At 42.0% G+C, this 14,795-nt stretch overlaps 1 protein-coding gene across 1 annotated transcript in view; it reads right to left on the reverse strand.

Annotated features, from left to right (window-relative positions):
* Positions 1-13,733, reverse strand: part of mfhas1 (malignant fibrous histiocytoma amplified sequence 1) — a 30,085-nt gene extending 16,352 nt beyond the window's left edge. The window contains exon 1 of the mRNA XM_023338413.1: positions 10,755-13,733. Within this exon, the coding sequence (XP_023194181.1) occupies positions 10,755-13,707 (2,953 nt within the window). The 5' untranslated portion in view covers positions 13,708-13,733. The remainder of the gene's footprint in view (positions 1-10,754) is intronic.
* Positions 13,734-14,795: the final 1,062 nt, after the last annotated feature.

Below are 14,795 nucleotides of genomic sequence, written 5' to 3' on the forward strand. Positions count from 1 at the left end.
TAATCCCATGTGTAACAGTTACTGAGTTAAATCAGTTATATACAGCCCATAGCAGCAAGTAGTTCTAAAGGCCAGTTCAATCAACCTCTGTTTCAACTGAGTATTCCACTATAGATAGAACTACAGTGATGCGTATTTGTAGTCCTAATCAGCAGCCAATAGCCTCTTGAGTTCCGTTGCTATGGTAAATAATTTTCTCAGCAAAGTGTGAACTGTTAGTGAGAGAGGCTGGGGCAGACAATTCTCTGTTTGAGCCAGCCAGTTTTACCCAAAAAAAGCATTGGAAACAACTCCTTTCCATTCGGGAACCGTAATACATATTCGAAAACCGTTTGAAGCATATGAGAGGGCTATGTGTCTTCTGCGATAGTCCCGACATTCATATCTGTACCTCACTCAGAGCATTTACAGCGATGAGAGAAAGAAATTATGTGCCCAGATCTGAAATTGTAGTCAAATACATGGGAGAGAGCCTGAGACAGCCTCAGAAAATCCTGTCGCATGACTTTGCTCTGAAGCACCGTGACAGAAAACCGTACGGTCTAGATAAATTTCGAAAACATTTTACCGGCGCAGACATGCGTATCAATGTCAGGACCGATTTTGATACCAATCGTGCGATATTTGTGGGCGTGAGGGCGATTTCAAAATTATTTTGGGGTGAAAAATTCTCTTCATTTCTCACTCTAGCGGAGATCTAAAGGCCCTGACTCACTCTAATTTTAGGAAAAATGAAAAACTTTGGGTCGCTTAGAGACAAATTGTGGACAAACCGTAATTGGTATGGACGAGCCGTCTTCACTTTGGAAGGCATCACAGACGTATCTACAAAATGAAATTTGAATGGCATTTCTACGTGAATTCGTGACGACACAGAAAATCCTCAAAAATAGGGTATTTGAAGGATTTTTCCCATTGACTTATAATGGGGGTTTTTTTCGTAGTTTTTTGCGAATCATGTCGCCATGTTAACCCCGAATCCCACCAAAAGTAATAGCTCCAATGGCGTGAATTTTCTGCACGTTTTGATACCTCATTTGTAGGTGTGGACGCAGCGGTATGAGCCGCATTAACGATTACGGATGAAAAATAAAGAATTGGGAGAATAGTAATAGGTTCCTGCCATTGCTTTGCATGGCAGGCCCCAATTAGCACTTGTCTCATGTTAAATGTTTTATTTCAATGTTCAGTTGGTTTTAGTCTCTTCCTCATTATTGATACTTTCAGACAATAAAATGAAGAACTAAAAATGGAAACGCCAACTTTGACTTTTTTCACATCTTCATCTTCATATTTGTAATTCAATAAAAGTGGTTTTGAAGCTAACAGTTAAAAGCTCTGCTTCCTCAAAATGAAAAATCTCCTTATCAAGTTGGAGGGCAGTGGCAGTCTGAAGACTGAGCAGCAGGAATGTGGGAGCCAATCAGGACAAACAGAAGCTCTGCTTCATTCAAAATTCACTCTGTCACTGCTGCTGCTGGGAATATTTGGAAAAAACATGATATTGTGGAAGTTACCCAGACTTGCACATTTATTGGGGCCTGCCCATAGCAATGCATAGGGATGTAATCCCTATGCATTGCATGGCAGGCACCTATTGTTCTACACCTCAAAATAACTGCCGCTTCCTACTACCGTTAATGCGGCTCGTACCGCTGCATGCCCCCTCACAATATATATATCAAAACGTGAGGCTCAATCCCGTGAGGGGAGCTATTACTTTTGTTGGCATTTCGAGTAACTGTGGCGACATAATTAACAAAAAACGAGCCAAATTTAACTCAAAACAAAAGTCTAACTGACACAAAACAGTGTCAGTTAGACTCAAAATAGACATAGAATTTAGTCTGCCTCTCTGAACTGCTCTTTAGAACTACAATGACTGAAGGTTAGAACTACAACATGGCGGACACTGAGTGCCTACAAAAGAGGTCTGAGCTGAATGTCAGAACTACAAACATGGAGGAACTGTCAGTTACTACAGAGGAGGACTGAGCTGGCCTTTAGAACTACTTGTGTTTTGGGCATTATATAACTGATTTTACCCAACCATTGTTACACATGGGATTAGTGTGGCAATTTAAAATGAAGCTTACTGAAAATTTCAAAATAAAAGCCTTGAATATTTTTACATCATGTAGTTGCTCTTTTTGGCTTTATTTGACTTTTTCATCCAAAGCACTGTTACACATGATATTAGTTTAGCTCTTTGAAATGAAGCATACTGAAAATTTCAAAATAAAAGCCTTGAATATTTTTACATCAGATAATTGCTCTTTTTGGCTTTATGTGACTTTTTTATCCAAAGCACTGTTACACATGGGATTAGTGTGGCAATTTAAAATTAAGCTTAACAAAAATTTCAAAATAAAAGCCTTGACAATTTTTACATCAGATAATTGCTCTTTTGAGCACTATATAACTGATTTAACCCAGCAATTGTTACACATGGGATTAGTTTGGCACTTTGAAATGAAGCTTAACAAAAATTTCAAAATAAAAGCCTTGAGAAATCTTACATTAGGTAATTGCTCTTTTGAGCAATAAATAACTGATTTAACCCAATGACTATTAGACATGGGATTAGTTTGGACCTTTGAAATTAAGCTTAACAAAAATTTCAAAATAAAAGCCTCAACATGCCCCTGAGGTTAGTGCACCGCCTGCGGCGGTGCAATAATATTATTCTGCATTATCTTTTTCTCTCAGGTCAGGGAACTGCCTTGCGCAGCAAGGCAGTTCATTAGCATTAGCATTTTAGCTTATATAAGCTATTAGCTATTTATTTGACTTATTAGCCATGTTTAGTCTACTGAATGGAGTAATACCATTATAGAAAACATCCCAGTGATGTCCCACATGCTACTGACAGCAATCACGCTAACATTAGCATTTTTGCTAATTTTAGCTGATACACTTACTTTATCATACTGAATGGTGCAAGTCAATGTTAGTAAACATTCTTGTCATTGTATTCATATGATTGCAGCTTTCTTTAGCATTGATGCTAATTTGTAGCATCAGAACGCTGGGTCCAAACCGACGGGCACACTTTGGCAGGCCCCGGTTAAATTTCTTCAGGAATTTTCTAGTTTTATTTATTTTTCTTCTAAAATCTCAGAAAAACAGTTAATACATGTTTGGTGTTGAAATGTAACAGTCGTGCTACAGTAAATCTTCTATAAATGTCTAATAACCAAACAGGAGGACAGCATTCTACTCAGGCTGCATGGAGTCAGTTAAAGAACAAATAAATAAATAAATAAATAAATTATGAAGTTGTTGGAAGTGACTAAAGTGTCTCTGATCTAATGTTTAAAACAGAAAAAGGAAAACAACCTTAAAATTGTTAATGTTTCAGTAAAATGTGTTCCCAGGAGGATTTTGGCATGGGGATGATTTAATAAGTCATCCATGTTGCTTCAGTTGCTAAACTTAAGCTTGAGGCAGAAACATGAGCCTTCAGCCTGAACATGTTCAAACTGCTACCTGGCTCAGGTTCATCACAAATATACATGTGAAACAAATGAGTGCCGGAGCAGCCTGAGGCTAAAGCCACGCCACAGCTGAGAGGACAGGCCTCCTCTCCTCTGCTCTGCTCTGCTCTGCTCTCTGATGCACAGGCTGCCACTCCAGAGTCATTTAAATAAGATCGGCTGCGTCTGAGTGCCCTGCTGCTCAGAACCTCAGGATAATCCCAGCAGATCCTGTAACTGGATTAAGAGTCTGACCAAGATCTACAGCAAGAGTGAAAGTCCTGTGACAAGCAGCTGCAGCCACACGTGTCTTCAGGGGTAGAGGACACACACACACATACACATTTTACCACCTAAAGTACATAGAGCAAACAGCTTGTTAATCATTTAACAGATCTACTGAACTTTCTCTCTATCTGGTTCAAGGGAAAAATTTTACCATCTGAATCTAAATCATTTTACTACAAAGGATTTCTTGTTTACTTGTCCATTTAACATGATGATTGTATTCAGATATATACATCTTTACAATATTTTAGATAATTAACCTATTTGGAGAACAAAATGTCACGTTTTATGACGTTGGACATAATAAAAATGATCTAAACCAAGTTGTAAAATAATCTTGTATTAGCGCGTTTCTGGAACAGCAGTAAACCTGACGCACAAGCAACCTCAGCAAACAGCCAGTGGTTAAAGCTCCAGTATGCGATTTTTATAAAAGATATATTTTTATTTATTTGTTAAAACTCTGACTATGTCATGGCAGTATTTTAGGAGACAGATAATCTATGAAAAGATCAAACTCCTCCGTCTTCTCCCTGACCAATTGGCATCTAGATAAATTAACTCCGGTCAGAAACAACAGGTCAGAATCAAGGGGAGGGGCTTAGCACTGTCAGTCACCCTTGTGTCGATGCTGCTCAATGTGCTAATGGTGGAGAAACAGTTTATCATTCCAGGAAAACAGTTTATCCATCATCATCTGTGGCAAGCTGACGAGCCTGAGAATTCACTGTGGGTAACAAGATGTAGCATAGCAGAGAGCAAAAGGGAGGGTGTGAGCAGCTCATACACGATGTGACTGACAGCCACAAGACCCTCCTCCTGGCTCTGATTGGTTGTTTCTGATGGAGCGGTGTATCTGTGAAGTGGCAGCAGGTCTATAAGAAGTCACTTGGCTTTTCACTGATAATCTGTTTCATTTTGCACTGTAAAAAGAGTGGTAGTTTTAACAAATGTATATACTGTATGTAAAAAAATTATATAACAGATGAATACTAGTATTTTCATTTTGCTTCAAAAAACAAACTTGAAGGAACACTGTAAAGAGCTATTGTTGTGTTCAAGTTGTGCTAAAACAAATTAGCTTATCAGTGAAGCTATTCTAGCCTAAAATAGCATCTCAATGCTAAATATGTAGCAGCGGCTCAGACATCCCAATGCTAATGTCAGCATTTCATTTCATTCACATTTCTAAAGAAGTTCCATAAATGATCATATCTCCTGAAACTCTGAAGAGCTGAATGGCCAGAACAGCTTTTGGCACCAATGTGAATAAAAACAATAAAAATCTTTGTTATTGAGCTCATATACTTAATAATTTGAACACAAAATGTTTCTTATTTTGTTGCCATATAGTTTTCAAATAAAATGTGATAAAGTTTGATTAATTATATTCCCTGCACTTAACTCAATTAAAAATCTTAATCAACTTCCACCCCTAAAGATAAATCAAATCTAAAAACAAAAGTAAAAAAAAAAATATACACCCGCTTGCTATTTTTACCGAATTCAAAAGGGAAGTAACAACAAAGCGTGCCTCATCAAACCCATTCTATTCCCTGATGATCAGCCATGTGACCACCTGTAGAAAAGCAGTTCTTCTGGCAGTTAGCTCGTCTGGAGCATTTATGTCTCTACAGCACAAAGTCAAGAGAGAAAGACATCAGAAATGACCTGAACATGTTTGGTCTGTTGGGAAAGGCTGCCCAGAAAGTCGAGAAACTTTGTTCCCCATATAAACCATATGATGGTGAGACTTTGGTGTGCAGAGCCACAAGGCTCCCGGAACAATGTTGTTTAGACAAAGACCATGAATCCCAGCAGCATGTCTGGAGAAAACCAAACACAGTGTATAAAGTACAAACATCTCACACCAACAGTCAAGCACGGTGGAGGGAGGGGGGATTATTTAGGCTTGTTTTACAGTCACATGAGTTTATGATGAACTCCTGTTTATCAAAGTATTCTGGAGTCAAACATGAAACCATCTGTCTAACCGCTGAAGACTGGTTCAAACTGGATCATCAACAGGACAATGACCCCAAACATCACCGTTTGGTCACCATTTCTGTTTCCTTTCCACAACAGAAAGGAGCCAAGGTATTGCAATGGTCCAGTCAAAGTCTAGACCACAAGCTGAATAAAACAATGTGCTGGGGAATAAACAGAGCTGTAAGAGGAACACAAATCTGTATCACTGCAAATAAGAGTCATGGAGAAACCAAGCACTGTAAGGGTTTACTGCCAAAGGTGCTACATCAAGCAAGGGGTGTGTTTACTTTTTACAGCTTTTAATTTCAGATTCATTTTCATTTTAAAAAAATAAGGGTGTGTGGTCTCCTATGTGTTTATGTATACTTCAGGTGTGATTGAAATAATGTTTGAACTTGGTAAAAACATAATTTTTAACCAAAGACATGAAAAAAGGTTTTGAGTTAGACCACAAATGTACAGACACACACTGAGCCTGTCGTAATATGCAATAAATCAATTAATAGCTTGATACTTTAAAATAAATTCTATAGTTTTTATTTGCATGATTTATCATTTCTCTCAAAAACTGGATGCTAAGTCTTCAGTCTGGTGCTTTGGTCTTATGTCGGTGCCCTGTAGCAGCTAGCTCAGGATGCTCACTGACGCCGACCGCTTCAACTCAAACTAATGTAACGATGAGTTCAGGAGCATCAGGAATTTCTATGCTATTGAAGACAAGAACCGTAGAGGATGAACAACCTCCCAAACACAGATACAGGCGCTCATCATTTGGAACTAGTGATGACTGGTGTGTTTTTCTTCCAGTCACATGGTATCCCTGTAGCCATGAGGAAGCCTCTGTGCTTCAAATAGACCAGAGCTCCTGCTGCCTGCTCCAGCAGTAATCCTTCACTGTCAGCTCCTGGAGCTCTGATGAGTCTGAGCCTCCAGGTCAGGATGAACTCTGACCTGTTCATCTATTTTTATGTTTGTCTAATTTTGAACCTTAAGTTCCTTGTGAAGCTTAGTGAAGGTGTTCACCACGGATGGGCTGCAGTCACCAGGCCTCGCCGCTGAAGGCTGACTGTCAGTTGTACGAGCAGCTAATGAAGAGAAGAAGAACTTACAGGACCAGAGAATCCAGACATTCTTCCTTCCTGTTTATGTTCTGAGAAGTCTTAGCCCCTGATCTCAGTCTGACCTGTATCTGACCCCTGGGCTCGATACAGTGATGTTATTCCCTCCATCAAAAGAGAAGTTAGTCCATGTGGAAACTGTGGTCCTCTGAAGAAGACAAAGCCATAAACAGCATGTTCTGCTCACTTTCACAATAAAACCCTAACCAGACTAAATAATAGGGCAGCACGACATCAGGAAACATGTCATTGTGATATTATTGTTAAATGTTGTCATGACAATGAGTCAATTTCTTCCTGTTAACCCCGTCACAATGACCCATCCTTCTTTGAGCTTCAGCATCACCAGTGACTGTCCATCCAACAGGACAGAGACATTATTAATGCATGACACTTTGGTTATAATATTCTACCAAACATTACATCCAAACTGTGATTACAACTTTGCAAAAACTGACTGATGTGATTTTCATTCAATGTACTGTGTAACTGTGCCAAAAAATAAACTACCTACCAAAAGAGTTAGGATCTTAGTTAGCAGCAACATGACATGTTTACACCAAACCTGCATCTGCAGGTCATCCTGGTGTTGCTGGCTGACTCATAAAATAGAGTTTAGTTTATTTAAGGGCATAAACTAATCCCTAATTTATGGGTTTATGGGAGGTCTGAACACAATCACAGGCCAAATTTTTTTTACAATTTTATTTGTAAAAAATGTTGAAAATCAAGCATAATTTTTCCTCCACTTCAGAAATAAACACTGTGTTGTGTGGACCTGTCACATAAAACCCCAAAATAAAAAATACACTCATGTTTGTCATTGTGACAAAATGTGAAAAAGATGAAGGGGTATGAGTATTTTTGCAGGGTGAGCAGCACAGTGTTGCACTCTATATCTACAGCTACGTCTTAGCAAGTGACTAGAATCTGTGTTCTAACAAGGCTTGTTTGTCAGATTAATGGTATTTTTTTAATAAAAACTGTTAAGCAGATAATAAACACATTTGCCATTAAATTCACATTTTTGTATTAAATAATTTTATTGGTCTAATGTAATATTCAAATCTTAAATGTGCTGCAAGAGGAAAAATATTTTAACAGAAATAAAGGGTTGAAAACATCAGTTTGTATTGTTTTGCCAGTTTGTAAACTGGCTGAAATAAATTAACTTTTAATAATTTTCTAACTTATTGATCTGAACCTCTGAAGAAGAAGCAACAAACAAGTTTTTTTAGCCTTTCCAAAGAAAATAATCAAAGTTCTGTTTCATCTTCCATAAATGGTCAGATATAAAAAGTACTTTTGGCCAAATTAAATACAATGACCAAGAGCCATCCACAGGGCTCCTGATGTTTTAAATATTGGAATTAAATTAAATAATAATACACACACACACACACACACAATATTTGTCACTTCCTCAATACATAAACTTAAGGTTTGTAGTTATACATGTGAGTAAAAATGATTTAAAAAAGAAGAAAAACTTGTGATATGATAAAAACAAAATACCAAGGTGAAAACAATTCAGCAGATTTACACTAAATATGAACGCAACAAACTCGGAAAAGAGAACAGAAAAGACCTGTGACATGGATCACAGGATGAAGAAAAAGGAGAAGATGCTAACAGTCTAATACACTCAATCAACCCAGGCCTTTGTTCTCAAACGGAGCGGATCATCTGAGGACAAAGTGTGTTTAGTCTCTGTTGGTCCAAACTGCATCAACGCACTGCAGCCACGAGGATCATGTCCATAAAAGGCCAGATGAAGCAGATCTCCTTACACACCATAGCTATTTTACCTACTCCTGTGTCTCTTTGAACTTCAAGCTTTCAATAATCACTTCTTCCGTTTTGAATTTTTTGATTTTTATGGAGTGTGCCTTGCTGTTTTCCTCTGACCAGAATTGAAACGTCCCTTTCAATCCTGAAACAGTAAATCTTTCAGCCTTCGTCCACATGACTGTTTCCTCCCAGCAGACCTGCAGTCTGTTTCCTCTGAGCACAGCTTAACTTTACCCAAAAACGGATCCAGCTGCTTTTTCTAAATATAATAAGCAGGAGGAAATACCTGCACAGCTGCCAGCACACAAAAGTCTGAGTCTTTTCTATGTGTTCTGCTTCAAAGACAAAGTGAAAAGCTTGCTGATGTGCAGGAGCAAAATGAGTCCTGCAGGAGGAATTTCCGTCTTTTATCAGGATGACTGCAGTAGAAAACAACTTGTTAAACATCAGCACTGTGATCACTCTGCTGCCACACTCAAGCTATTCGGATCAGACCCTAATACTGGCCAACATTTTACACCATGCCAGACATGAACACTGCAGAAAGCCAATTCCTAAGCCCTGACCACTGAGGTGGAAAATGAATCATTGGTTGAAACAAAACTATGTTTAGTGGAAATGATTCTGTGCAGATCTACAGGAACAGAGACTGGATGATCTCCCACTTCCAGTTTCTTCAGAATCTTTTTGTGCTCTGGCCACCGGGAGTGTAAACAGAAAAACTTTAAAAAATGTTTCGCAGACCTTCAAAATGTGCGTTTGCAGTTTGACATCCAAACACTCATTGAATATGATCAAAAAGATTCTGTACTTTAAGTTCAGATAGTGAACAGTCCACAGAGAAACCTTCATGTCAGAAAGCATCCCAGGCTCGTCAAAAACATGGCATGTCAACATTTCAAGCCAAGATGGAAACCGTCACCACAATACCGCCTCCTGTTGCAATAACAGATGACTGGGTTTATGTACAGTGCGAAGAAAGATGTGTGTCAGAGCTCCTCTGTAAAATGTGTCAATGTATGTAAAGTTATTGGGAGCTAAAACTGATCATCTAATTAGTGTAAATCTTGTAAAACAAGAGTCCTGAAAGCTTGAGAATATCCAGCATTACATTAGATCACATGACAGCAGCAGCTGACCAGTTCTACCCCATGCAGTCTGCAGCCAGCAGAACCAGAGCCCAGCATTAAAAGCAGGTCATGATGCAGCTGCAGCCTGACCAGCACTGAAGATTATTTCTGTCCCTGAGGAAGGGGGAAGAGGCAGCAGCTTTGTTCCACCTCCATCCCCCACTGATGGAGGCATCTGTCTCCATATTCCATGGAGCTGCATTCAGAATCAGGGTGTGGCTGAATCTGATTACTGACAGCTGCAGTGGTTCAGCTCATATCAACACAAATCTTCCTCTCACAGCAGAGGCAGACAAGGACAAAGACAGAACTCCGTCTAATTTCACAGGTCAGCCTTCTTCACTCAGACACCATCATCATCATCATCTGCTTGTGCCCGTCCAGTAGCAACCTGTTCAGGAACAGCAAACTGCTAAGGATGAAACATCAAGTGTCCTGGATGTTAAAGGGGACACAGCTTTGAAATCTAACCAAAACCACACATAATGACACCAAGCCTTAGATTATACTGAATTATGATTTTTGTTATATTTTGTAGTAAAACAAGATGATGAAGAAAAAGGATCCATCATGATTCAAGTATCAGTGTTAGATCAGATGGTTCCAGTCTGCACTTCAACAGATCATTTATGTTCTGAAACCAACAGAAGAATTTCTTACTGGAAAAAGAAAATAAAGAACCATGTTGGTGAACTGCATGTAGCAACCAGAGTATTCTCCAAATAAGGAAGTAATATAGTCTTCTGACAGCTTTTCCAGATTGTGTCTACTCAGGTCAAACACTAACCGTTAGCTCTGCTTGTAGCTTTCAGAGGTGTTCAACTTTGTAATGTTGCTTTTTACTAAATAGGCTGAATATTTCCTGCACCACTCCCAGCTCAGTGTGGTTCACATGTCTGAGCTGTGTTAATAAGCCTGGATTAAAGACGCTCACCTGGATGAGCTCATCAAACAGGACTTACCCGGGAAGGCATGCGGGTTGGACGACCCTCTCTTGAGGCACTTGGAACAGAGAATATGTACATTATAGTGCAGGCCAGGCCATTCCTGCAGCAGCATGTTCAGCTCCTCCACCAGTGGAGTGACAGCCTGCCAGGCAGTCCAGATGTTAGGCAGTGAGGCGTGGCTGGCGATGGACAAAGTCTCCATGAACAGCTTCCCCTTAGCGGGCTGGTGGCTGATCACCACTGGGACCTTCCCCCGATAGGCAAATATCTGATGCCTGCCATCTGACCGCTGGACCACATGGTTGTTGATCTGCACACTGAAGCGTGCAAAAAGTCCAGGAGGAAACAGGAAAGGGAAGCTGTACTGGATGTAGAGCTGCTCCACTGAGAACAAGGGGCTAAGATTCAGAGAGTTTCCTTCCACTGAGTCTTCAAACCGAGCCTCCTCGCTGCTGACATAGCTGGGAAACTTGTACCACACTGTGGCGCCATTCAAGGGCTTGGTACGAGGTTTGTTGATGCAGTAGCAGACACCCATCTTCTCCAGGAGCTCCATAATGAGGTGGAGGTCCCACTGTGTCTCAATGTGTGGTCTGAGGAGCAGGCGGATGACATTGGAGGGCAGGAGGCCATCATGGAGGAAGCCCTCCAGGTGCTGCTGAAGATGAGTGACCCTGAGGTTCTCTCCCTTCTCATCCTCAATAACTAGACTCACTCTCCCCTTGTCACCCTTCTCCCCTTCAGACAGCAGCCGGTCCAATAGAGTGAACTTGTCCCTCTGAAAGAAGACATTAAGAATTGCAATAAAACGTGGAAGATTGTGGAAAACATACTCCTTCAGTGTGATGCTGTCCTCAAAGTAGAGCAGCTTTCCACTCTCGTGCAGGTAGGACAAGGCGCTCTGCAGTCGGTCCTCTGTGAGTCCCGCCTGTAGGCCCAGACGGGCTGAGCTCCACCATGACAGCCACAGATCTTTGGATTTAAAGTGCAACTCCTCCAACATCTGCCAGGACTTTGGCAGCACACGGTGAAGGTTGGGGAAAATCTCCCTGTGGTCTGCAACAGACATGAGCTTCTCCCTCAGCCTCTGGATGTTCTTCTGGGTCTTTGTGCAGCTAATGCTCAGGACCGGGGATAGGATCTGCAATCGCTGGTTTAGCATGTACTGCAACTGGGCTTTCTTGCGCCTCAGGTTCTTGTCGCTGACACCATAGAAGAGAACGTGTGGGCTGGAGGTGCGGACCTTGTAGCCTTGCTCCAGAGCGAGGTCTACCTGCTGGACCAGGCTACTTAGACATTGAATGTCGCTCCTCTCCTGGAGGCCGATCTGTCTGTGTATGTCCAGAGTTTTCTCCTCCAACTCCATCTCTCCACACAGGTCTGCATGTGTCCCCACCAAGCACACAACAGCATGGGGGACTTTAGCGCACAGCAGGTGAAGGAAATACCCGATGTGGGCATAAAAGTTCTTGGGCGAGTAAGCTCTAAGATTGACAACGAGAACATAGAGAGCACCAGGGGAGAGAAAAAAGGGTTTGATGAGGTCATAGTTTAGGTTCCCTGACAAGTCGTACACTAAGAACATTAGATGGCGATCAGAGTCTGCCACCCAATTAGTGACTTCTATTCCTTTATTTCCCTGGGTTCCTCTGATGTCCTCCTCAGTTGGTACCAAGCTCTGTCTCAGCTTGGTCTTACCAGCATTTTTTGTCCCCATCAGAACCAGTTTGAGCCATGGCTTCACAGCAAGCTGAGACTGTGCAAGTTCCTTCTGGTAGACAGCAATGTATGGGATTCCCTTCATGCACACCTCATATGGAGGCTGGATGAGAGGGTTATCTTTCACCTTCCAAATGTTAACCCTGGACAGTTTGCCAAAATGATCTGGAAGAATGGCTATTTGGTTACCCTGTAAAACAAGTTCCTCCAACTTCTCCAGCTCCACAATGGAATCAGGTAGATGAGTGATGTTGTTGTTGTCCAGCCAGAGATTTACCAGCTTCACCAGCTGAGCAATTCCCTCTGGAATATTAGTCAGTTTATTCCTGCTCAGGTACAGTTCCTCTAATCCCGTAATGCTTAAAACAGCCTGTGGAAATTCGTTAAACTCGTTGGAGGACAAATTTATCATTTTCAGGCTTTGCAGCTGAGCAAAGGATGAAGGCAGCACTGTGAGGTTGTTTCCATCCAGCATCAGGCTCTCCAAGTTGTGCAGGTGACAGAAAGTGTCATGTAAGGAGGACATGTGCAGACTGCTGAGCCACAGGATCTTGGTGGACTTCAGCCTCAAAATGTCAGCTGGCAAAGCCTGAAACTTGTTCCCAGAGAGGTCAAGCTCCTCCAGCTCCCCCAGGGCCAAGATCTCAGCAGGGAACTGGTTCAGCTTGTTGTGATCTGCATCCAGAGTTCGCAGCTTGCAAAGGCTGGTGAAGGACCTGGGGAAGTCGTGCAGGTCGTTAAAACTGATGTCAAGTTCCTCCAGAGTCTGAAGCACTCCAATCTGAGCTGGAAGGTTCTGGAGTTTGTTGTGACTGATGCAGAGCTTCTTCAGTCTTCTCAGCTGCCCCACACCATCAGGCAGGCTTCTCACACAGTTGTGACTCATGTCAAGCTCTACCAACTGCCCCAGCTCAAGCAACACCCTGGGCACAGCGGAGAACCTGTTCCTGCGGAGGATGAGGATGCGCAGGTTGTTGAGGGTGGACTGCAGTCCGTCCGGCAGCTCCTGGAGGGAGTTATTTCCCAGATTGAGCACCTCTATGTCGGATATATCGTCGGGCAGGATGATCTGGTTGTTTTTGGAGCAGAGGGTCAGCTGGCGGAGGTTGCTCCGCAGCTTCCTGGAGCGGAGGGCGGCATCCCTCCACAACCTGGCCGTTTTCAGATTGTTCTCCGTTTCCTCCATGGCGTTGCACCCAGATCCCTCCTTCTCCTCCTCCTCCTCGTTGTTTTCATTGAGAGTTTTCATGATTCCTGAGCGGGCAGCATGGTGGACAAAGTCCCTCAAAAACCAGCGCTCCTCCGATGAACAAGCCCTCGGTCAGAAGGGGGACAACAGCCCCTCGGTGTCGGCTAATAATCAAGTGTTGTGGCAGGAATGGGAGGGGTTCCTGCGGCCGCGGAGACATCCTCTTCTCCTGCGCCACTCAGCACACAATGAGAGCAGACCTCCGCGATTACAGCTCCTGCTTCAACCCCGAGCCAGAGGCCCGGGGCTCCGCCTGCCCTCTGATCATCACAATCAACATCGTCGCGCACAGAAACCGCCCTGAGGCTCCCAGAGTCCGGGAGGAGCCGAGTGTTTGTGATGGCTGCAGAGCCGCCGTGGGTCCTCCGGGGAGCGGAGTGGAAGTGAGGCAGCAGCAGCAACAGCAGCGCACACTGCGTCAGATCTCTGCGCTCCTCCTCCCTTTCTCCTCCTTCCTGTAGTCCGGAGAGAGGAGGAGGGAAAGTGGTCATCCTCCCATCGTTTCCCTGCTGCAAAACTCACTGCTGTACGAGATTCCAGAGCAGAAATGTTGTTATAATGCGAATAAAAATATGTAGGGTAGCGGTGGAAACTGTAGGTACCGTTGATTGAAGGGAACGAAGATATTTTGTAGACATTCATGACCAGATTTAAATGTTCAGGTGATTTTTAATAGAACAAATATCAGTAAACAGCTGGTAGTTTCAGTCAGCCACCTTTTCATGTTCCAATCATGGAATTATTCTTTTTCTTGGAATGGTGTGTAATAAATTACATTTTAAAATACGTTTGCCAAAAGAGACACAATAAGTCCCAACTTTGATATACACCATATTAAATATAAATAATTTTCTTATAATTAATATAAGAACAAGCTGATTTTTCATGTCTTTGATTCTTGTGGAGAAAACATGAAAACGCCTACATGGCTCTTCCTCCACCTAGTGGACGGAGTGTAGAAGTTCGACTAACAGTGACTGCATTGTAAAGGGGAAGATGTAGGCGACTTTTCAACACTAGTCAAAAATCATGAATACCTGATAAACGTATTTAAATATAAAAATAAAAAAAATCTTACTTCTAGCATT

This window comes from Xiphophorus maculatus, chromosome 8 (genome assembly GCF_002775205.1).
Source record: "Xiphophorus maculatus strain JP 163 A chromosome 8, X_maculatus-5.0-male, whole genome shotgun sequence".
NCBI classification, from domain to species: Eukaryota; Metazoa; Chordata; class Actinopteri; order Cyprinodontiformes; family Poeciliidae; genus Xiphophorus; species Xiphophorus maculatus.